General features: G+C 41.0%; 1 protein-coding gene across 7 annotated transcripts in view; it reads right to left on the reverse strand.

Annotated features, from left to right (window-relative positions):
- LOC141797609 (muscleblind-like protein 1) overlaps positions 1-24,227 on the reverse strand; it is a 90,936-nt gene that overhangs the window by 10,940 nt on the left and 55,769 nt on the right. For all 7 annotated transcript variants that reach the window (XM_074679154.1, XM_074679153.1, XM_074679151.1 and 4 more), the window contains exons 3-5: positions 15,110-15,280; positions 4,486-4,704; positions 805-1,044 (exon numbers count right to left, since the gene is read on the reverse strand). In XM_074679154.1, the coding sequence (XP_074535255.1) occupies positions 805-1,044; positions 4,486-4,704; positions 15,110-15,280 (630 nt within the window). The remainder of the gene's footprint in view (positions 1-804; positions 1,045-4,485; positions 4,705-15,109; positions 15,281-24,227) is intronic.

Genomic DNA, 24,227 nt, shown 5'->3' on the forward strand with positions numbered 1-24,227 from the left:
AAACCAAAGCACCATAGTGCGAGCTCATTGATCAGAAAAGCCCTTTTTATTCATTTATTTTATATGTGATCCAAAAAGTGTTGACTCATTCTAAAACAACCATTTTGAAAGCTACAAGCTAAACAAAAGCAAAAGAATAGCTTATGACTTTTAAAATTTTAAGAGAAAAAGAGGGAAAAAAAACAAGTCCAATTTTACCATTACACCAGTATGCAGGTCTGATGTTACTCCAGATTCAGTTTCCTTGCTTTTGAATAACTGCTGCATAATGACATCTGCAGTATAGTTGGCAGGGTGAGCAAAACCTCATTTTGTCCCCTTACAGGAAACTTTTTCTGCATTGCAGAATTGTGGTTCAAATTGATTTCATAGTTGCCCTTTCAACAGAAAAAAAGAAAAGAAAAGAAAAGAAAACAACAACAACTATTGGCTGTCAACAAGAGTAAATATGAAACTAAGAAAGCGGGAAAATAAGGGGGGGCAGGGATAGCAAAGTCAGAAAAATGGCAGCAGGATCACTACAGCCTGCTGCTCATAAAAGCACACCATCGCACTGTATTTTTGATGTGTTTTGAGCTGGGGGGGGGCACAGGAGGGGTGCAGGGAGATCAAGTACAGGGTGGAAGATCCTGACTGTAACAAGTATGAAAGAACTAAATAAACAATAAGCCTCATTATCAAATAAGAATTTTTTGATTTTGGGATAACTTCTTGACATCCTCTCTTTGAATTGCTCTGGTGATTCTTTGACTCCATTAATGACCTTTTCTGTCTCAGTGTTGTAATTTATGTTCAGATACCTACCATGGCTGCAGCAGCAGCAGCCTGGTTGACTTGGTGTTGGGTGGCTTTGATCTTGGCCTGCAGGTGAGCTGGAGGGTGAAAGTACTTGCACTTCTCCCTCGAGCAGCGGCCCTTTATGTAGTCCATACACACAGTGACTGTGTTGTCGTTGGTGTCAATCATCGTGCTGTCTGCAGGGTGGGCAAAGCGGCAGTCGTTCTCCCCGCGTGTGCAGTTCCCTCGCTGGTATTCCCGACATACCTGGAGCACAAAAACACACACTTCTTTTCCTCTTTGTCCACATGACAATAAGACCTCAGACACACACAAGCACAAGACCACGAACAGTCATTATGAAGTCACAGTTCACTTTACTTCATGTTTGATGAAGTAATCAATCTGCTCAGTCATTTGAGAACTTGACAATCACTTTAGCAGACAGAGCTAACCAATCTTGATGACAGATCCAGCCATTACAGCTGATTGATAAGCAGAACAGGCTGTAACCGGCGTTTACAGACTCATCAATCACACCACATTTATCCATTATTCAAATGAGCTGTGTTGTTGTTGTTCCTCAGAGGAAACAGAAGGGGGCAGCATCTGCATGAGCAGCTGGGAAACTGATTGCCTCAGCCTGAATGCGAGGGCTCAATGAGGCTCATGGGAAATATAGAGGCTGGTTACCCTCGAGGGAGGCTGTCGCTGACGTAATCACAAACCCACACATAAACACACACACACACACTCACACACAAACAGAAGGTGGGTGCACTTCTGAATTATGAGGCAGCGTTTTTTCCTGGAATTAAATTTTGACACTTAAAGAGCTGTGCAATAACTTAAGATGTCCATTTCAGCGCCAACAGACACTGTTGAGTCTCATTCAGAAACCTATCTTCCTCCAAATGAAATGTAATTTCATGCTACGCTGTATCGATCTATCAGTTATTGAGATAGAACAAACCATTTGCCAAATGTCTGTTTACCGGTCTCACTGTCTGCATGCATAAAGGATTTGATTTGCTGGTGGAACGGTGGGCAGACAAAAGGCCACCATCGCTGCTATCTACAAACTAACCCTGCTCTGTTTGCTGTCATGACGGCTCATCATCCGCAATCACCCATCTGTGAGCGGCGGCCAGGCAGGAAGGATTCTCCCTCCTGTCTGTCTCCTCATTTCTCTTACGTACCTGCCTCACATACTAAATGTTCACATGTGAATTGTCACGTACAGGCAGACATAAATTCACCACCACTGCTGCTATGGTCTTATTTAAAAAAGAGAAAGAAAGAGAGACAGGGAGAGGGAGAAAGAGAGAGCGCCTTGTTGTCAGGCAGATGTTAGAGCTGTAGGGAGGGAGGGTAGAAACAAGGGAGACAGTGAAATGTAAGACTGGTTGATGAATAAAGAGTAAAGGACAGGGAGATGGGGATCAAGGAGACACAGTGAGAGTCTTTGGGGGATCATGTGTGTGTGTGTGTGGTATGGAAACAAAATTAGCACACACTTAATGGAAGTGAAGTGACGCTTTCGTGCCAGGTGTGTGTGTGTTTTTTTTCTGAACTGTGTTTAATCATGCATTAGAGGGAGCTAACTCGGTGAAAGTGCTTAGTTGGACAAACAAATAAAGGGGCCTGTTAATCATATTTCCATTCCCATGGTAACCATCCCTCTGGGCCATTTATATCACCATGGTTGCAGGTAAGCAACATGCGATTTTTATGCATGCTGAAAGTCAGCACTAAAGCTGAGCAAGAGATGTAGACAGAGAAATATTTCTGGGGAGAGCTGTCTTCTAAAATAGGAAATTTCTCTCAGCCTCCAGGAAATAGCCTGTAACATATCTAACGACTGGTATGTGTGTCAGCTTGCTGAATTCCAGCTATGTTTATTCTGAATGACACACAAGAGAAACTAAAATATGGCCAACCCTTTTTCTTGAAGATATTTTTAGAGAGCCTAGTTCCTGGTGATTGAGGCTAGTGTATTAAGTCCCTTGGTCAAAAACCAAACCAGGACTCCCAGCTGGGGGCAGAAGTGACCACTGAGCCACAGCTTCTTCAGTGACAAAGCAGTTAAATCACACAACAGCTTTCTCCTCTCAATTATTGCATTTGGCTAATAAATATTTCATATTTGCTTGTGTGTTTGCTGGACTGCAGAATGCTTTCAACCCATTGCCAGAAGATCATTTCACTGTGAGTCAAGACCCGCATGTTCCTCTCCTCCTTCCTCTCAGCAGTCACGACTCCTCCATGAAATTCAATCAAACCTCCCTCATTACTTTCTGTTATCTTCCCCTCTTCCTCACCCCTATGACCACAACAGGTCTGCAAATTGTTTCCTACCTCACCCTGCATCACTTTTTCCTGTCATTGACCCCCTTCCCTCGGCGTATGTGTGTCATGTACCCATTTGTCGAGGCCCGCAGACCATCTCTGCTTCGCCTGCTATTAATTAGCCAGCTACCCCACTTTAAGTTTCAGGTGTAACCTTCCTAACGTGCCCACACGGCTTTTAAATTGCCCCAATACTCTGCTGTGAGTGTTTCCCGGGTGGGGCGGCATAATGGATGAGATTGGCTTACTGTCCAATTAATGATTATCTGGACACAGCCAGAGGAGCGGCAGTCAGGTTTCAAATGACGGATTGCTTTCACAGAAGAGTTAAAGATTTGTCCCCGAATATACAGTATGAGTTAAGTTTGTGGCATACAGCGCTGCCTCCTGCCTGCTGATGGGACGCAGAATCGGCAGTGGGGATGTTTGCAGAGAGATACTCTCATTAACATCTGTGTCTCTTTGCTTAAGTCTGGGTAATGGCTGTAATATGGTAATGGGATGTAGTTACGGTTACAGAAACTGTGTACTAGATACATAATTAAAGTCAACAAACAGAATCAGAGGAGGCAGGACTTCCTCAGCCCAGTGCTTTTAATATTCTAACAGGCAGACACCCCTTTTCAAAGCTACGTGTGTGTTCATAGCTGGGAAAGGGATTCTCACCATGTGATTTGTTAACATTTGGTTGTTTAATCCGAAAGTGTTAAATAGTTACATTACCTAATTGTGTCACAATATTTTACCTCTCTTTTGTACTGTGTGTTAAACAAACACAGCATAAAAAGATAGACAGTGTGACAGCTCTCATAAAGTAAAGCCAAAACATTTGGAGCTCCTCATCATAACAGTCTGCAGCATTGGTCTTGGAGCCCACCTCATTTTGTTTTTAACCATACATAGTTTTTGTCATCTTAGTTTGTTCTTTCCATGCTGTTTTTAAAAACATGTAGATTTTTTTGGGGGGGATAATTTTGTTCTTTTTAGTAAGTTTAAGTAAAAAAAAAAATCGAGGTATGGAGTCATGATTGACAGCTCTGTTAACAAATGTGGTTTTGATTATCTTATGTACACCCAGTTAGCAGTGTAGAAGAGGAATATAATGCAAAGTAGCAATCCTATCTAATGTCCCAATACACTCTCAGTCTATTTAATATGTGTTTCTATCGACTGAAGGGATGGAACATCTGCATCACAGCTCCACCAGCTTATCTCACATAGACTCTGATTCCCAAAGCAATGCAACCAGCAATGTGTCAGTGCACCTCTTTAAGCTATTTTAGCTTCACTTTTGAACAGTGTGAGGTGTATAGACACCTTTACATACAGTCTGTAGTGTAGGCTTGTGTTTTTTCTCACCTCCAGTCTGTCTGTCCTCATGAGTTTCTGTGCAGCGGCAGCAGCAGCAGCCGGTACCGGGACGCTGGGGTTGCTGGTGACCAGTACAGGGGCGCTGGGCAGGATGTCAGCAGGCATCAGGCCTGGCGACACAGGGCCAAGGTAGGGGTTAAACGCAGCAGCTGCTGCTGCAGCAGCATTGACGTTGGTTGCAAGGCTGGGTGTGACTGAAAACATGGGCTGTGGGCACATGAAAATGAGAAAAAATGGTTAGAAAGATGTCTCAAAAAGTCAATTCATAAAAAAATTCTAAATATTTAATTAAGTTTTCATAAGTACAACTCCACCCTCCTACATTCCTTTTCAAATATCCCATTGAAAAGGGCAAAATGAGAGATGTGTGTGATTACGAGGAGCTGAGCAGTGGTTAAAGCCTGTAGTTCGGATAATGAAGGAAAAATAAAGATGGCAAAAAGTACAGTTGATGGGCTCACATCAGAGCAAACACAATATGTCTTTGATGGCTGCTTGTCTTTCATTTGACATAACACATAAAAGAGGTCTTCACTCTGTATGCTGTGTCACCCACTCCCCATGGCTCCAATTGAATCACACGCTTCACACACCAGAGAACACACACATATAGGAGTAATAAGGATGAGAGATGTCACGCTGTGTGTGCAAAGAAAAGAGAGGGCAGGAGGCTTTACTGTTCAGGGGGGAAAAAACCTGCTGCCTATATGTGGTTTACCAAGGTTTGAAAAGAAAACTTCCCATGAGGGAGGCTAAGGAGCATGCTAGCTGACGTATTGCGCTGTAAGTTTTCCCTCCACGTTCCTGACCTCAGGCCCAGTCTGAGGATTGTCTCTTGAGTCCCTGCCAACACGACACAGTGAGTAATAGAGCAGCAGGGCTGAACGGCTACATTCCTCTAAAAAAAAACAACAACAACTCCTCACCGCTCTTGGATGACTCAGAAAAATCTGGAAGAATGGCGTTGACTCTCTGCCCTCTGGAAGACGATTTACATCCCGTCACAAGGTCTGGATTACGAATTTGTCCCTCTTTAAGGCTCTTAAAAATCAGAATGGGATTTCCTCGTCTCAAGGTTGGGATGATGTCACATTAAAAGCCTCATAGTCACGAGGTTGTAACACAGCAGTGATGTCATCCTGCAAAAGTTTGTGATCCTTTAAATGGCCTTGTCTGGAATGTCTCTCCACTTAGCATTGAACGGTTTCCAATAATGATAGGTCGTGCAGATTCCAGCTATAAATCTCAGTCTCAATGGATTGAAAACAATTATGTGAAATTGAGCATGTATACACAGTAGGAACAGAATAATTTCTCACTGCATGCTTCCTGTCAACAAAGGCTGTTTTTGCTGCAGTGATAATGTGCCTGTGAAGCTCTGTCTTTGACAATCTTATTATACAGACTTTCTCTTTAAATGGAGCAAACTTACATGAGCAGATCAGTAGATATATGTTAATTATTCAAACACATTTGGTGTTGAGATCATTTCTACAAGACTGAAAAAAAAGATTTCTATGAATTAAAAAGTAAGATCAAAAGATGGGTGATCTAACAGAGCTGTGTTACCCTGTCACACTGTTAAAACTTGTTTTTGAAAAATAAATCAGATGATCATCTGTTCTTAAAAGAGAGGATGCACTCTGTCTTTTAAGCATTCAGCTTTGACCTGTCTAACCATGGAGTCAATCAGAGGTACAGACTGAAAAGCTGAATGCTTCTTGATCTAATTGTTTGCCCGACTAAAACGGTCTCAATATTCCCAGTATCCTATCACCTCGCTTCCTCCAGTTTAAAAAAGTTTCTTTCACTATTTTGTTTTTACAGCAAAAAATATAATGTGATGGACAATAGATGATGAAATTAGCAACTGGTTAAATAAAAAAAATGAGGCAATGGGAAGCAGAGAAAAGATTGACTGCATTCGTTACTAACCTAAAGTTATCAAAAAGAGGCAAGATGTGCGTTGAAAATTTTGACCACCCAGGGCTCTAATTTCGTAGACCAGGCGCAAGCGCAGGCGCACCTGCCCTGCGCCGGCCTTTGCCGCGTGGACAGGGCGTGACCGGCGCACTTTTCAAGTTTCCTGCAGTGCCAAGAGAGGCGCAGTCAAGGTGCAGTGGAGCACAGAGGTGCGCGTCCATGCCTCCCTCCACGCAAATGGCAGAGAGGGAGGAGAAAAGCTATGAGTGGGTTTAACACAGCCAAGTGCTGTTTTCACCAATCAACTGAGCCCCTCTCCTCGCCTTTAAATGCCCTGCAGCCGAGGCGCAGCGTCTGATTGGTCTGAGTGATCCCCAGCACCACGGAGAGTGTGCTGGAAAGACTCAGTAGCGGAGACGGTCAGAGCCACTGTCCCTGCAGCAGAAGAATGGACAGTGGGGCGCATCAGAGGACACGAAGCGCGTCACCGTGGGCCAGCTCCCGGAACAGATGTAATCTATTCCTTTGTCATTAATAGGAGTACAAAATTAAGACACAGTTACACAGCTGGCTTATCCATTCAGAATACTTTTGATCCACCTGCACTCCTGGTTTGTCATCACCAAATAGCAGAACCTTTGGTGATATACTGTATACTCTCCCGGTGTCTCCGCCTCATCCTCCTTACAATAATGTACTACATCTTTTTAGATCACGTTAAAAATAAAGATTAAAACAGAGAAATATGGGAAATCATGGGTAAATCCTGAGTGACATACATTTATTTTGTCTCTTTTTTCTTTGTCTTTTCTCTCCCTCTTTTCTTTGAATTAAATGAAATAAGAGAAGCCAGATATATACTCATTATCAGATGTTAGGCTGTTTATTGTTTTATTGTAAGATGTGCATCAAACTTCCAGCTGCTGTCAGGTTAACTTTCCACTATGACAAACGGCTTTAATCTGACATCAGATGTGACGGGACATTTAATATAGATATAAGTGTATATGCTGGTTCAGACGGTTACATTAAATAGTGATTGCTGTGATTGTTTATTGCATTAAAATGTGCCTGACACTCTGGAAACCTGCCTCTGAGGCTTTGTTGACATGAGCTGACATGACCTGTCACCAAATTACAGCTGTGGAGGGTGCGCTCCGCCTTGCGCCGAGGATAGACCAGGTTGGAGCTGGCGAGCTTTCAGCGCACTTTTTAGGCACAAAATTGTCACTGCACCAACATGAATCTGCTGACACCTCCCCCTGGTGCGCCGTCAACTCCCCCTGGCGCGCAGTCACACCCATCTCTGCGCAGACGGTCTACCAAATTGTCAAATTGGCAGCGCATGGCGGTGCGCCGCACGAAATTAGCACTGCGCAAGGTGCGCAAGGTGCGCCAGGCTTGCGCCCCCTGTGCGGCGTTACGACATTAGAGCCCCCAAAGTTTTTCCTCTTACATAATGACCAGCTTATCATGTATCTCTTTGTTTTTGTTGACTTGTGACAAATTAGTTTGTAGGTTATATTTATCTAACTGTACTTGGAGAAATCCATCAAAAAGCAGCTCATCCCGATAAAGCCACTAAGTAAAAAATAAACCCCATTGTTTGTAATTGCACAGCTTAAATGTGCATTTTGAGCTTCAGGCAGCCTTACGCTGATTTGACCCTTGGTTATTATAATAAAACTATTTACGAAGTCATGCTTACAGACCTTATTTACAAATATGTTATTTTTAGATCACCCAGAGGTGTAATTGAAGTTTTGATCACTGAAAAGTTTCAGTTTAACAACACCAATGAATAAATACTGATACAAATTTACAACTGGCTCTCAGCAGACAGTAAATATTTCTCTCTAACTGATGTTTGTGCCTCTATTAGTGAATCAGGTGTTATTTGCTACGAGGCTCACTGAAAAAGACAAAAGCACATTTTGCTTCAAAGGAAGGCATGCACCACAATACAAACAATCATACTTTTTAGACAGAGACCATTTGAAATGACGGCCTGCCTCAAATACAAGCGTCCTTCATGTGAAGGCCTGGTACTTCCTGCAGTCAAAGCAGCTGAAGGCCTTGATTTACGTTTGAAGAAGTTACATACGGCATATTGTTGTTCTGTATTTGTACTCAGTGTAGACACAGATTTTTTTTAGTTCTGTATTTTTACTCTAGAAAGGGGCAACATATAAAACTTGTGGCTGAACATATGGCAGTGTAACTCCGTCCTCTGAGCTCAGTTTTCAGACTGCTTTAAACATGCTATTTCAGACCTTTATTTTCTTCAGAAAATCTATAACATCACAAAAATATAAAACTAACGATAGTCAAATATACTAGGCCTAGCTTAAGGGGCCATTTACACAACAATGGATATAGTAAGAAACGCAAAGGTACTGTTGGGTTCTGCCTCATTTTGACACGGAAATTAGGTTTTAGCTGACCTGATATGGAACTTTTAAAAATGGCCTCCAGAGTGGAATTGTTCTGAAACACAGCTGCCACTGTTCCTGTGTAAACAGCAAGCCAGAGTTTTCAGTGGAATGCTGACATCACGCTCTTCTCCACAAATGCGCATGAGTGTCGCTGCTTGTGCTGCTGAATCTGCCGACTGTCTTTCAACAATATATGAATCTGTTGCACCACTTCTGCACTCGCCAATACACCAGATGATTGGCCCAACTCTACTTCGGCAGAGATCTCCTAAAAGCTGCTTCTGGACAAGACACTTTTAGCGCCAACTACAGGCCTGGTAATGCTTTTTTTTTTTTTTTTTTTTTTTGCATTTGGGGGGGAATGACATAACAGCATTTCCAGGGTGACAGTGGGCTGGCCAATCAGAAGAAAGTGGGCTTGTCAGAGAGAGATAGGAAATGATAGGACATTTAAGAGATAGGACATGAAATTGCTGGTGGCAGTCACCACATTTATACCCTTGTTATACCTCATCTGTAGTAAGTAATTTTAAAGAAACTCTTTGAATTCTTGCAAAGCTACCATGTCAGAGGTTGTCAGAAGTTTGAGTAAATGAGACTAATATCTAATTGAGCTACAGCCAACCAAACCAGAGGAAGCTGTAGGAATAACACACTTGAAGAAAATGACTTGATAAAGTCTTTGATTTCTCACCTATTCAAACTTTTGGATGTCGAAAAGTTCTCCACTTTATACAATAAAACCAACCAACAGATTTATATATTTTTTACAGTGTTCCCTGACAACAGAATCTTTTTACTCACTTCTATTCCTAAGATGATTGGAGCGCCACAGTAGCTCCACTGAGAACAGTCTTCATCTTTGCTTTGTTATTTTGCTGGCACTTTTAAACACAAGCCTTCCTCCAACCCAAACATGGAAATACATCTAATTACAGAAGCAAGGCAGCTCTTGGAAAGCCCTTCCCTTGTGGCCTTCATGGTTTCATTCCCCTTATTTTTGTACTCTGACTGCATCAAACAGGCGTACAAAGTTTCCCCCTGGTGATTTTTTTTTTTTTTGTGTTTGTGTGAGTGAGTGATACAGAGTGATAATTGTAATGTTGCCTATCCCGCTGACGTTGACTCTGTAATAAAAAGCATCATGAGCACCATCACTCACGGCAGGCTGTAATGGACCCTAATTACTCCACCCTCTGCACAGGTCCATGCGTGAAATGAGAGCACTCTCCTACACACATGGATGGAAGGAGAGCAGGTATAGAGCAAAAAACGAGGAAGCAGCAGATATAAAAGTGTTAAAGCTAGCGAGTGTGAGGGCAGGAAACTCAGCTTGACACACGAGGGAGAGATGGAGGAAGAAAGTGTGATTTTTCGAGAGGCTGGTACCTGGTTTTACCCTTTGTTCTCTTTGCACACTCTTCTCCCAAACTGAAACAGGTTTAAAGCCGTCTATCCTCACTATACTGTCGCCCTATCTCCTTCACTTTACCTACCTGTCTTTACTCTGCCCATTTATCTCCTCCTGCCTCACTCAGCGTTCCCTTTCTTCTTCTTCTGTGTCCTTCTCTGTCAGCCCGTCTTTCTCCTCCTCTCCCCTCCTTCTCTCTTCTTCTCTCCCTCTCCACATGACATAAACAGAAAAGGGAAAGCTTTGCAGCCCCAGGGAGATCTATTGCTTCTTTTAAACCCTTTCATGGCTGTCTCTGTTCCTCTCAATAGGCCCCTCGACTCAGCCCCTCATCCCTCCTAGATAAGGGTGATAACCCACCGGCTAAGTGTGTACGTGTGTGCGTGAGTGTGTGTGTGGCTGAGATTTTTGGAATAGTCAGAGAGAAATTTACTCCAGTGCTCTCACTTAAAACATAAAGAGATGAAGGAGAAGACTTGGAGCCTGACTGACGGGTCTTATTGAGTTAGGGAGGTCTCACCGAGCGCAAAGAGATTCATTTAAAGTGACTGAATGGATCTCCCAACATCACCTTGAAGATCTGCAGAGCATGCAGCACAGTCACAGCACAGAGAGATTCCTGGTGTAAGTTACCTAGGGTGTGTTTTTGTGTTCATGCATTGATTTATGTGTGTGTCAATGACCGCATAATGATAAAATAACAATACACTGGTTGCTGTGTAAAAATCACCTACAGTGATGCTGTCTAACAAAAAGGTTATGCTGTTTTAACAGAGTCTAAAACTCCTATGAGGAATTTCAGTTTGAGTTGACTTTGGCGCCCCCTGTGGACAAAGGGACTCCCTTAATAGCTGTCCTTGTCCAGACCATTCAATGGTCCTGTTTGCTGTCAAAATATCTAATTCTGTTCCTTGAACAGTTTAAAATTTCACTCTCTGTAAAACTGTTGTTTGTTGTTTTCTCTCCTGTTCGCATTTTATCTGTTGGTCGGACAAGTTAGCATGTTTTTCTTGGATGTTAATCAACAAATTACACCCATAAAGTATTTTTGCCTTTTTTTAAACTTGGGAAAAATACAATGGATGTTTGTCACTAGCTTGTAAGTATATTAATTAACAATACATGAACTAAGAGTAAGAGTGGGTTATCTTTTTTGAAAAAAATAAAAAAAATAAAAAACTCATTGGCTGGTCTTGAGAGTAGAGAGCCCCACACTGCCAGCTGTTTCAGAGCATTTTGACCAATCTTTTAAGACCCACAAAATATTATTTTTTATTTAAATACCAAAAGAAATCATAGACTCTCTTTTTTGCATCAGGAAAAAGTTTGCCTCTACCTTCTTCTGTTCTTTAGTAACAAGCAATAACAAACCTATTTTTGATCAAAAGAAAGGGTAAACAAGCTTTGATTAGTTTTAGCACTCATCTCCAAAGCTTCATCCTTTGATCCTCTCCATGATCTCCATTGTCTTTCCTCACGATCACGACACATTCTTTAAGTATGAGCTGCCTGAACTCGTCCAACCTCCAATGTGTCCCATCGTCTTTCTGTCAACTCACATCTTTTTTTCATAATCTATGCTGATCTCTCATCCAACGTGAGCACCACTGCCACCTTGTTAGTACACTGGTCTAAAAGCCTGATATTGTTGGACAAGCTCTGGCAGACTGTCCGCCAGGCCGTCCACCAGCCCGCTAAGATGAAAAACATAATTGTTGATTTTAGACATGAATGGCAGCCAACTAGTTAACATAATAGTTGAAGAACCTCTCGTAATCCCATTGCTAGTAGTGCCTCATGAATCTAGCAATGCAATAAAAAAATTCAGTGCCTATAGCATCTGTAGGGTGGGATAGTTTTTCATGCAGGCCAAATAAATTGATTGGTCATTGTACGCACCAATCAGAATAATAACCAGAATCTTATCAGTTGTTTCTGCCAAACTAGCTGATTGTCTGACAACTGAGTGAGCAGGTTTGATTCAACTGCCTTTTGTGAGTGAGGTTTGCCTTCCCTTACATAGTCCCAAAATCATGCTTATCTGGCTCCGAAAGGAATAAGCTGTAAAAACTATTGACAACAACGGCGGAGAAAGAAAGCAGGCAAAGTTTTCAGCTTAACTTCCATCGATGACATCTGATACACACTAAAATAAGGGGACAAACTTGTTAGGATTAGCTGCCTTTCAGTGATGGTGACAGCTGAGGGAGACAAAGGAAGGAAAGCATCATCACTGTAGCCATTAGGAGCAGATATTTACTATGCTAGTGCATTGGTTCGTTTAGCAAGATTTTTTTAAGTGTCTAAAATTTTGTGAAAGTATCATGCTAGTGGAAAATCATGTGTACTAACTGGTTAGTGCTGCTGCCTGAATTTGCCTGTAGGTGTGAGCGTACTAGGGATGGAACGGTTTATGAAAAAAAAATTGAACTGTTCAGTTTCACTCACTCAGTTAGGGCACATGTGCTCTGTCCAGCTTGTGTTTTTCTTTTTTTCTTTGTTTTACATCTCAGTTTAAAGCAAGTATGTAGCTCGGATCATAAGCATGTGCAACCTGAGGCGAAGGACAAAGCGGAACAATTGCGGGGACGCATGTGTGTTGTTAACATGACGGGCGGAGAAGACAGAGTACCTGTGTCGTTGTGTCCCTCTACTGTCTGGGAGCTCAGTGTGAGCTCTGATGACGGTGGTAAGAAAGTGGAGGGTAAAACAGCGACTGAGTGTTGCCAACTTAGAGACTTTGTTGCTACATTTAATGACTTTTCAGACCCCTCTGGTGAGTTTTTAAAAAAAACAACAATTCTTGCGACTCTTCTAGAGTTTGGATCTAACGTTGAAGTGTGTTTTGATCTCCTCAATGGGCAGCGTATGTTAGCCCCTCCCCTATCCAAAACACAGAGACAGTCCCCACTCGCAGCAGATGAAATGTGTGTGTGTGTGTGTGTGTGTGTGTGTGTGTGTGTGGTGTTTAACCCGCTTTCTGTTTCTCCCAGGTTATATTTCTCTGTTCTTCAGAGTCCATGACAATAACCTGCAAATGGATAGTTAGCCAATAGTGACTTTCCTTACCAAGGAGTTGGCATGTTGAAACTAGCAAGGTTTCACTCAGCTTTAATGATGTTTCAAATGGGAAATAGCTTCATTCTTTCAGGATTTTTATGACTATACATGACATCATTGATTAGAAATAGTCTATTAATAGTGGATTACTGGGGTATATGGTAAAAATGAAGGTGTTAAAGGTCCCACACTGTGCTCCTTTTCTGAAGTTTAACATGGATCACTGATGTCTTCATGGAATGATAGTAACATGTTTTGGTCCGAAAAGTCAATAAATCAAGCACAGCAGCATTGTTTCCAGGCTCTCATAGCCCCTCTGTTCAGAACGGTCTGATTTAGTGGGCGTGACCTTCATATGTAAATGATCCACCGCTGATACCGCCCCGCTCTTCCGCGTCACTGAGAGCGGTGCCACAAGCTCCAAGTGCACAGTCTTTAGAAAACAGTGAAGCTCGTTAACCGTAACATTACAGGCTGAAACAGCAGGCTAACTGTAGCTAAAGTAAGCATTCTGAAGCTAACACAGAGACTGGGGGGGACACTGAGGAAAAGCTCTTACATCTGCTCCACAGCACACAGCATTTAAAATACTCACATTTCCAGGGTTCATGGTTTGTTGGCAGACGAAAACCGTGACTACAAAACCGTGATAAGAACTGAGCTGGGTTTTGTGAACCGTTCCATCCCTAGAGTGTACATGTGTCTGGTAAAGTTGTTTGTCTCTGTGTTGGCCTGGTGATTGACTGGCGACCAGTCCAGCCTCTCGCCCTAAGATAGACACCCACAACCCAGAACCAGACAAGCATTAAAAGATGAATTAATAAATGAATGATAACATATCTAGATTTCGCACCTGGGAATGACACACAGGCTCTTTGGATACAAATAATGATAACACAGCCCTAATTCCACAACCTCCATTCAACTTAACCTCCAGCTGTTGTCCTCCAATGTACGTTTGTGTGAGAGAAGCAGGCGGGCTCTTTTTGGTTGTATCATTTCAAAATCTTGTTCACTTGTGTAACACTTTCATTATACTACCCCAGCTTTAAATTATCACAAAATCTTTACACCAGATCTTCTATCTTCTCATGCAGCTCTGTAACTAAATCCAACCATTTCTTTGTTTCCCGCTAATATGTTGTGTAACGAGCATGGGGAATCAAGACCAAACTTTCATGCCAGCTTGAACTATTCTATTCATGCTTCTACACAGCATTGAACAAAGAAAAATGACTGATTTGTTTTGCTTGTATATTCAGAAGAAAGGCAAAATGAGCTGGCACAGGCGACCTCCCTTAACATATTTAATTCAATGAAACCCTGCAGAAATTTTTTGTCAAGCCAGTTAAATGCACTCCAGAACCAGAGATGAAACTGCATAACATATTTTCAGCAAGGTTTCAGAGTTCAGAAGTTCAGTGATCAATTTGCTTTGAAAGGAAAAAATTCAATTAACATTGCAATGTTTTCCATTCTGACACACACACAAAAAACAAGGATTTAATACTCACGACTCATCCTGATCATAGAATCATGAATAACTTTCTAATTCTGTGTCATTGTCTGATTACAGAGATGTTTCTCTGTTTTAAATTTCTTGGCTTTGTTGCAGTTTTGGCAAAGGAGGTAATTTCAACTTGGGTAAGGTGTTCCTTGTACCTGTAGTTAAAACAACCACTTTTCTGGGTATCATAATCTCCCTAATAGGACTCTATAGACATACATGTGAGTATGAAATAAGTGTGAGAGTGTGTGAATGCCATCATACATATCCTCTTACCACTGGCTGCAGCTGTGTGCCGGGCATCATGGCGTTTGCTAGCTGCATCTGCTGGGCCAGCATGGCCATGTTTTTCTGCTGGATGAGATTGTTTCTGCCATTGATCTCCAGCTGGGTCTTTAGGTGGGGAGGAGGATGCAGGTACTTACAGTTCTCCCTGGAGCAGCGGCCCTGAGAAGAGGGGGAGGACGGAAGAGGAGACAAGGAGGACAGGGAGGTGGAAAGAGGCAAATTAGAAAAGTGTTTCCCTCAACTGTTGCCTAATGTAAAAAAGTAATGAGCCTTGACTCGGGTTGCTGCCCTCCCATTTAGCAGGCGCTGACCTAACATCCCTGACATCTGGGCCTGCTCTTGGGTAAACCATGAGCAAGACTGATCAGATCTGATGGTTCCCTTCCCCGATTTTCTGAAGGTCCCACCAAGAGACAAATCAGCTCTGAGAGCTGAGATAAAGAGGATTAGTGTGTCTATCTGCTGTCTGTTAGCAGTGTGTATCACACAGAGGGAAAGAAAAGAGACAGAGAATGATGCACTGTCTCAGTAATGACACAGACACTTTTCATTATCCAATCTGGCAATTATCCAATCTGGTAATTACTTAACTTGATTAACCCATTAAAAAATTTGGTCCATGAATTTTAGAAAATTCCTCAAAATGGTTGTCTCTGCTGACAAACAGTTGAAACACAGATGATAATCAGTTTCAAATCACTTGAGACAAAGCAGGAGATCTTCAGGATTCAGTATCTGTAGCTAAATAATGTCTCATATCTTGCGATAAGAATGATAAAGATGAACATGTGATTAAAAGCTGTAGATTCTGTTGATCAAATGTTGTTTTAAATGACTAAGAATTTCAGCTTCAACATTGTCTGCAAAAATATTGACAAAACTGACTCAATTCTACTCATATGTCATACTAAATACATGTTAAAAAATACATTTACAGTAAAATATGGAAAAGAGGCTCAAGTAGAAAAGCTATGACACAATACAATAGGATAAGATACAATACAGTGCAGCGGCAACATAGCATATGAAATTATATGACACAGTAAAATAAGTAGTATTAATTTGCTGCATCATAACAGGAAATGATGCAACTTAGATTGAGTGTGATTAAGAAACTTGCTTAAACATGACCTGTGGTGTTCCACAGGGATCAGTTTTGGGACCCAAATGGTTAATTTTACACAAACACTAAGAGTTACATGCTGAGTGTCTTAATCTCCTTGAATTCACAGTTCATGCAGGTATTATAAATATTTCATGTTCTAGGGTGACCTGCAGCAGCTTTTAAAAGTGATCAGAAAGGAAATTTTTAAACTGAAATATAGAATTTACATAGATCAACTATTATTTAACTGTAACAAAACAAAAGTGAAGCTATTTTAAAATCACAAGCTAAACAGAAGGAAATTGATAAAGTGAAAACTAAATGAGTATATAAAAGCAAATTTCTGGGTGATATAACACATGAAAAGCTCTGCTGGAATATACACATCACATGAAAGAGCTATAGGGATCATAAATCACACTGGACATTGAGAGGAATCAAAGTTTCTGTTGTTTAAAGTCATTTATGGCATTGGTTCAATTTAGAAGTCATGTATAAGGAGCTGAATAAAGTATTACATGGTAACATTTAGAAAAATGTTGATTGGTAAAAAGAGTGGGAGATTTGAGAAGGAAATTTAATTAAAATAGCCCACAACCTCTTAAAAATGTGAACCTCTGAAGTAACTATGAAACAGCCTTGACACGGTAAACAAAATGAGAAATACAATTCATAAATTCAAATGGAGAGTGAAACAGTTATTGATAGACAAATATTAATTGGAAGGGTTGGATAAGTTAATTAAAAGGGAAAAAAAATCACATATTTGTTTTGTGTTTCTTGCTGTTTCTGATATATAATGTATAATTCAGTACTGCGGTATTTTTTTAATGATTTGATGTTATTTGAAAGGAACAGGGCAGAATAAACATTGTAGATACTTTTAGATTGTAACATTGTTTTATGATCAAATGTTTAGATTGGCCAAAAAGAAAGATTTTTTAGATTATGATGTGATTCACATGTTTTTACACCAATAGATAAAACCAAAAATGTAAACAGGAGCAACAATCAAGCCCAGCCTTATGACGATACAATATAAAGTGACCCAACTTTGCTGTTGCACTTCTCTCCTCATCTCCTCCACAAAGAAGAATTGTCCATGAAATCAAAATTAGCAAAGCAAGATGCTCTCCTCCATCTTCCAGCCTGATGCTTGATGTCTTACGCTACCCAGTGAATCCCTATTGATCTCTTTCCAATTGAGACAAATTACCTACGTGTCAATGCTTTACATCATTTCAGACAAAACAAAACAGGCAGGGGAACTGATGCAAAATCGAAACATGATTGGGGACTTTTGTGACAACACACACACACATATATCAAAGAGCTGTATCTATATTCTTCTAGTGTCTACAGGCAGTGTGTGCACTGGGTGCTGCTTCGTGCTGTGGGTGATTATATTCATCCAGCAGCCGGCAGCCAAAGGGGAGAAGGAAGGAATGCAATTTACACTCTCATAATGCCTGCCCCGCTGAACACTCCCCCTGGATGGGTGTAATATTTTAGATATCTCTTCCTCTTTCTTTACGAGATCCCTTTTTCTATATTCTTTTTCATTCCCCTCAATCCCCTATACATCCCAGGCTATGTGAAAATGTCTGCATGCAGAACACAAATACTTCCCTCACTTTCTTCTTCTCTCGCCTCTTTCTACCGTCCATCAAAATTCATCCTCTCTCCATCTCTTCTCATTCCTCCTTTATATAAATCTATTTCCACAGGATGGGGAGACCAACCCTGCGGCAACTCCACACTACCACCTCCCATGGGGAATTAGAGGTTGGCTGTCATGCTGGTGCTTATCTCAGTGCGATTACCTGCTGCCCACTGCGGCCCGCTATGACACCTGCTTTCACAACCTAACACATACACTCTCCCACTCTCTCTTCATTCCTCCCACCTCCCTTCTTTCCTCTCCTTACATCTCGCCCTATCTCTCCATCTCTATACCCTCATGAAGCCAGATCTGCCTGGATACAGCAAGGAAAGGTACTCTGCATTGGAGAGCAGCAGAATGTCAATAGTTCTTCCAGCATTTTCATTGGTGGAGAGCTGAGAGCGATAGTAGTCTCAGCCGGCGGATCGGCCTCGAGGCACACATTAACAATGCTCCCAGTCTGGCTCTTCCCTGTGTGGCTGCGACTATTGATCAGTGCTAATTGGCTAATGTCTTTTGATTTTCAAGGCACATTCCCGCCGGGTGATGAGACTCTACTATGTCAACTCCAGCCGTGTCTCAGTGTGTGTGTGTGCGTGTGTGTGTGTGTGTGTGTGTGTGTGTGTGTGTGTCTGTGTGTGATTAACTGTGACAATGCAGAGCTTTTTATTACAACAAATCCCCCAATCACTCTTTAAGGGCGGTCTATATATCGGGTTGCATTGATCCACATTAAGGTGGCTTTTCCATTTGTTTTTCAATTGACTGTCAGTCAAATGAACACTGTGAATTATCACGGTTTAGGAATTAAACCAAAGAACAACCAAACTCTGCAGCTCTCTTAAACACTGTTCCTTTCTTTTTTTCTTTCTTTTTTAAAACAATCTTTTAGCTATTTTTTGGAGTTGTAAACAATGTTTTGATTAACTATCAAAACTTTATTTCCTTTTTATTAACTCTAAAAACTCTTTGTTCATGAATGGGAAATACACAGTTAGCTTCTTTCACATGCAGCACTTCAGTTTTTATGAGCTTAACTGGCAGATAATGCTGGTGAGTAGAGACAATGAAAGAAGTTTTCAGACTGTGCCAGGGTCTACAGCACAGACTGTACAATACATGGATGTTGTCTCAGATACTTCACCACTTTATTTCTGAAGCTGAAATATGAAGACCATGGTCGGCAGCTGCTTTATTGGAAATGTTGACTCATTCTTACGCTAATCAACCTGGCTACAGAAAAAAGAGACAAGCTTTAAACCTCCACAGTCACAGCTACAGTGTGCCCATCTTTTAGTCAGATCAGCTGTGCCTTTAACTGTGCAAAACAAATATCTCCAACTTTATTGAGTTATCAAAATTTAATCCTCTAGAAATGTGCTGAATCAAAATCACTATTGCACCAGGCCTTATATAATTCAATGCAAATATCAACTCTTTGAACAGGTGTGTTCATAGTTTCTGGTGCTCCTGCAGCCAGCCTCAAGTGGACACTTTAGGAACTGCATTAGTTGCACTCCACCTGGAGGTTGGTGCTTGGTTTACAACTTGTTGTAGCGCCCCCAGTGGCCAGTAATCTATTATTTTTGCACTTCTGACTTTTTTGAAATGTCATTTTATATGGGAACGAGATCAGCTGCAATATTGATGAGGTGAAATGACATTTTCAAAATACAGGCTGCTTTGGAAATATACTCCCCAAATCCTTTGATAAATTCCTCGACCTTCTCTTGTGAAACTATGATTAGCATCAAACTGAAGAATACACTGTGGTAAATAAATAAATGTTTGGCAGCTGAGTCAGCAGACTGAATATTGTTACCTTGAAATCTACTTTCAGCAAAGCTGGAGGGAAAGAAAAAAAGATGGAAAAAGGAAACTAACACAACATTATGATGGATGAAAAAGCTTTTTTTTAGGAATGTTTTCTTTTTTGATGGATTTGGGCGCCTTGTCTTATTAGGCGCAAGGTCAGTGACTTTAACGGTTATGGAGCTGCTCAGTTGTTGAATAATATTAAGTATGTTCCTCTGGATTCTCTCTTAACACAGTGAAATCCTATCAAGACAGATCCAATAGTAATCACAGTTAATGTTATTGAAAGATGAATTATCAAAGGTAGGGTCTGCTGGATTTTCCTAAAAAATAAAATGTCAACTCTTACAGAAATAATCCTGCTCAATCGGATCCTACCCCCCCCCCTTTATTTATTTATTTATTTATTTATTTATTTATTTATTTAATTAAACCTTTTTGAACCAGATAAAACCAATTGAGATCTGGACCTCTTTTGCAAGGGTAGTCTGGCCAAAAGGTCAGCAACACACGTCATAATAAATAAACATTGTGCACATGTGTCAGTGTCTGCCTCAAACCCTCTCCTCTGCCTGTATGTTGATGTTTTGGTGGTATTGGGACATTTTTTGGGCGAAGAGTAGCTGTGGCCAACTCAGCCAATCACAGGGCGTCCAGTGCGCAAGTGACTTTGCATGTTGATTATAGCGGGTCGAGATGTTTTCCTGAGCAGCTGCAGTAGTGGATGTTACGCGGAGAAAGAAAAACACAACCAAAGTGAAACAAAACGCCAAACAGTTAAAGCTTTTTGTTTAACCAGGGTGAAGCTTGGCTTGACCTATACTTGCTTTCAAGGACAAAGAGCAATGCTAGATAGCTTTCTGGTAACCAGATATGTGTCAGATACTCTCTATAGTCTCTTCTACGTAGAAACGTGATGCTACAGGTGGTTGCTGGGCTGGTGAGTGTGCGTAGCTTCAGTCGGAAGCAGTGGGTGTGCGTTGCCACTGGCACTGATGCAAGAAGGAGGGTCCCAGTTTGAATGCTTTGTTTACTAACAAGTAGCGGAAAATCCTGCAGACCCTACCTGTAATGTCCAGGTGTACTCTGATGTGAAAACACAGGATGCCAGAGTTGAGCATGTAGAAGGGCAGGGAGCTCCGAGAACAGAGCCAAGCAACCAAAGATAACTTATTCCATGCTGATCATATATCATTTTGAGATGGGTGATCTTGACTTAACTATATTAGAACTATTTTAGTTCAGTCAAGATCATGAATATCCATGGTTATGGATGTTTGGTACATAAGTAATGCACTGTATCTGACTTACCAGACCTGCAAACTTCTTGAGGTCCACATTGAAAACTAGCACTGAATACAAAATCAATCCACAATCCTAGAATAGTCCCCTGCTAATTTAGCCTGTTAATCACTCCTCAGCGCCATCATTAATAAGCTTGATGAAAACATTGTGAAATCAAGTTTGAGGAGATCCCACAGCTCAGCACGTAGGACCATCGACCAAGGTGCTATATTTGATGACTTAGGTGTAGAATAGGCAGGAGCACATTAAAGTATAATCGTTAAAGGTGAAGGTTAAATTCTAATCATTATGCCTGTAGCAATGAGGATTTACCTCTGTGCATTATATCAGCTGCATTCCTAAAGGTCAGCACCTTGACTCGGCCTTATTCTTCCGTTCTCACCAGCAGCCCCATGATCTGTTTTCATTTACACATCAGCCCTGACTGAGCCTGAAGTCCCTCTACACCAGTCACTCCTTGCAAAGCTAAAGTCCTGTCCTCTCCCCTGCCTCTTTTCTCTGCTGTTGTCTGCGCTGTCTAAACAGTGTCAGCATAGGTTAATGGCGAGTCCGTCTGATCCAAAGCAGTGTTCCCTCTGGCTACACTGCACGACTACAAGACATCGAGCTGACTCTGTTCCGCCTTCACCTGTCTGCGGCTTCTCTGCTGAGACACTATTATGCTAACGGACTATGGGCATCTGGTTCTCTGATTTCCCACACTCCAATTATGGTTGTTGTCTAGGACTAGTGTGTTCTTCAGCATAGCTTTAACAACATCATATTCCTACCTTGTTCAGAGGTTAAAAACAAAATCTTCAAACATGTCTTGGTGGGTTTGTTTTATCTTTTACACTTCGGTCATCACCAAATATAGATCCGGGAACTTAAACCAATGTGCTTTAATCAGGTTTTTCTGTGGCAAAGCACAGTTTCTCCTGTTTTTAATTGAAAGAAAGCGAAGCAGCTGTCACAGTCACACTCTTTAAGTGAACGTGTGTGCATGTGTGTTCTGGGGAAATGGAGCATTCTGCACTTATAAATCACCTTGGCCTCATTACACCAGATATCTTTGAGCCATATTTCTGCACCCAGACACACAAGAATATGCACATATGTACATTGCAGACATTCAGATACTTTCTCTTACTACTTTTTAATGCAAAAAACAACAAATATATCATCATCAAGAAACTAGTTACTGATGATTACCTCTCAGTACCATGGAAGAAAAGCCCAGGTGCCTGCATTACAGAACGTACCAGTACACACACGCACACATATGCTGTGACCTTGGATAACTTCAAATAACCACTGCAGCATTTTCACAGCAGTTTCAGGTCTCACACATGTGGCTGTTTCTGACCTCACCAACAACACGGTTTTAATCAGCTCCATGACAAGGTTACATCGACAAGACCATGAACAATAACAACAGAGCAGAACAGAACAGAACAGAGCAGAGCGGAGCAGGAGACACTGGATGTTTTTAACCCACTGATTCTCCTCCCCACTTTTACAACATTTGAGATCAGAAATGGATTTTTAGTTTTGAGCACACTCATTAACCTTTCTGAAAGAAAGGTCACGGCACCTGTTGTAACTCTCTGTAAGAGCTCCTGTTCTCAATTCAGAATTTTCTTCAGCAGAGGCAAAAAAGAACAAAGCAAGAAAGTAGCCCAAAACTTAAAAAACTGGTTGTAAGTATGACATGACCGGTAACACAATTATCAGCACGTGATCGCGTTCCTCTGTGTTTATTGGATAAGATTGTTAGATGCAACCAACAGGATGACCATATTCTGAAAACCCCAAAAAAGGTCACCTAACCCAGCCTCTTTGTGATACTGCCAAAAAATAGTTAAAGGAGACAAAGTAGCTTTGTAAATACATAAATTTGAAACATTCATTTTCTTGTTAAAGGAAAAATGTCTATAATTTGAAAATAAATAATTCTCCACAACATGCTTCAGTAAAGAGAACAAAAAAGTTAGCCCATTTCTCAAAAAAACATATATCTCTTGTGCAAGGATGCATTTTATTCAACATTATCAAACTTGATATTAAGTGTTGGGGAGTGTTGCCCAAGTGAGCCTATGGCTGACTTGAGCAACAAGCAGGTGCCAAAGTGGTCTGGGCTGCGCTCCATGAGGTGTGCGCGGCCTGGGTTCAAATCCAATCCGTGGCCTCTTTCCCGCATTTCACTACTCACTCTTGTCCTGTTTCCCGCTCTATCCACTGTTCTCCCCAATTTGATAAAAAAAACTCAAATTAACTTAAAATAAATAGATTTAAAAAACATACATTTGAAAGGCTTGGAAAGCAACATTTTGTGTACAGCTTTTACTATTAAAAACACATGTTTTTCTCAATATGTCAGTTTGTTTGGTTATATAATATTGTGTTCATTGTAAAAAATATGTTCTTCATAACAGTGTGTACCAATAAAATCAAACTTGTTTCATAAACCAGTTTGAGAAACGCTTCTTCTGTACGTTTGACAATTCAACCCAAAGGGGAGTCCTTTGCTTTTTCAGGCAGCATCGAGTAGACCCTTGAGGAAGAGCAACATTTTGACACTTCCACATTGACTGCATTTTTCATCACTAGATGAAATAAGAAATGAGATAATGATAACTTGACGCATTCAAACAACACAGGCTTCATAATTTTCTGAAAAAATTGTTTCAAGCAACTTACAAAGCTCCTCAACGAGAATCTAAAATGAAAGTCCTCCTTTTCATTTATTTCTATTTTTTTATTAAGACTGAATGACTGAATTAGTTTTTTTTTTCTTGTTGCATCTTTCAAACTCTTTAACTCCATCTTTAACAGAAGGATGTAAAATAATTCCCAAACGGTACCATTTGAAGGTTTTACTTTCAGTTTTATTGATGAGCAGCTGTGTGTTACTGCTGCAGCTCCGTCATTCATTTCCTGTTTTCATTTTGTCATTTACTGTGTCCCCATTTCATCTTTTACATCCAAGTCGTTGGTATGAGCCGTGACAATTATAGCACTGTGTGTTTTAAATGTCAAAGTTTGTTTGAAAATCCTCCAAAGTACAAGTCTGTAAACATTTCTGTCAAACTTAGGGTCAAAGAACATGAGTCACATGTTTATGAAATCACTATTGTGTGTGTGTGTGTGTGTGTGTGTGTGTGTGTGTGTGTGTGTGTGTGTGTGTGTGTGTGTGTGTGTGTGTGTGTGTGTGTGTGTGTGTGTGTGTGTGTGTTGTG

This window comes from Halichoeres trimaculatus, unplaced genomic scaffold (assembly GCF_033239565.1).
Source record: "Halichoeres trimaculatus isolate MK-OKI-2021-1 unplaced genomic scaffold, fHalTri1.1 fHalTri1_scaffold_9, whole genome shotgun sequence".
In the NCBI taxonomy this organism is placed as follows: domain Eukaryota; kingdom Metazoa; phylum Chordata; class Actinopteri; order Labriformes; family Labridae; genus Halichoeres; species Halichoeres trimaculatus.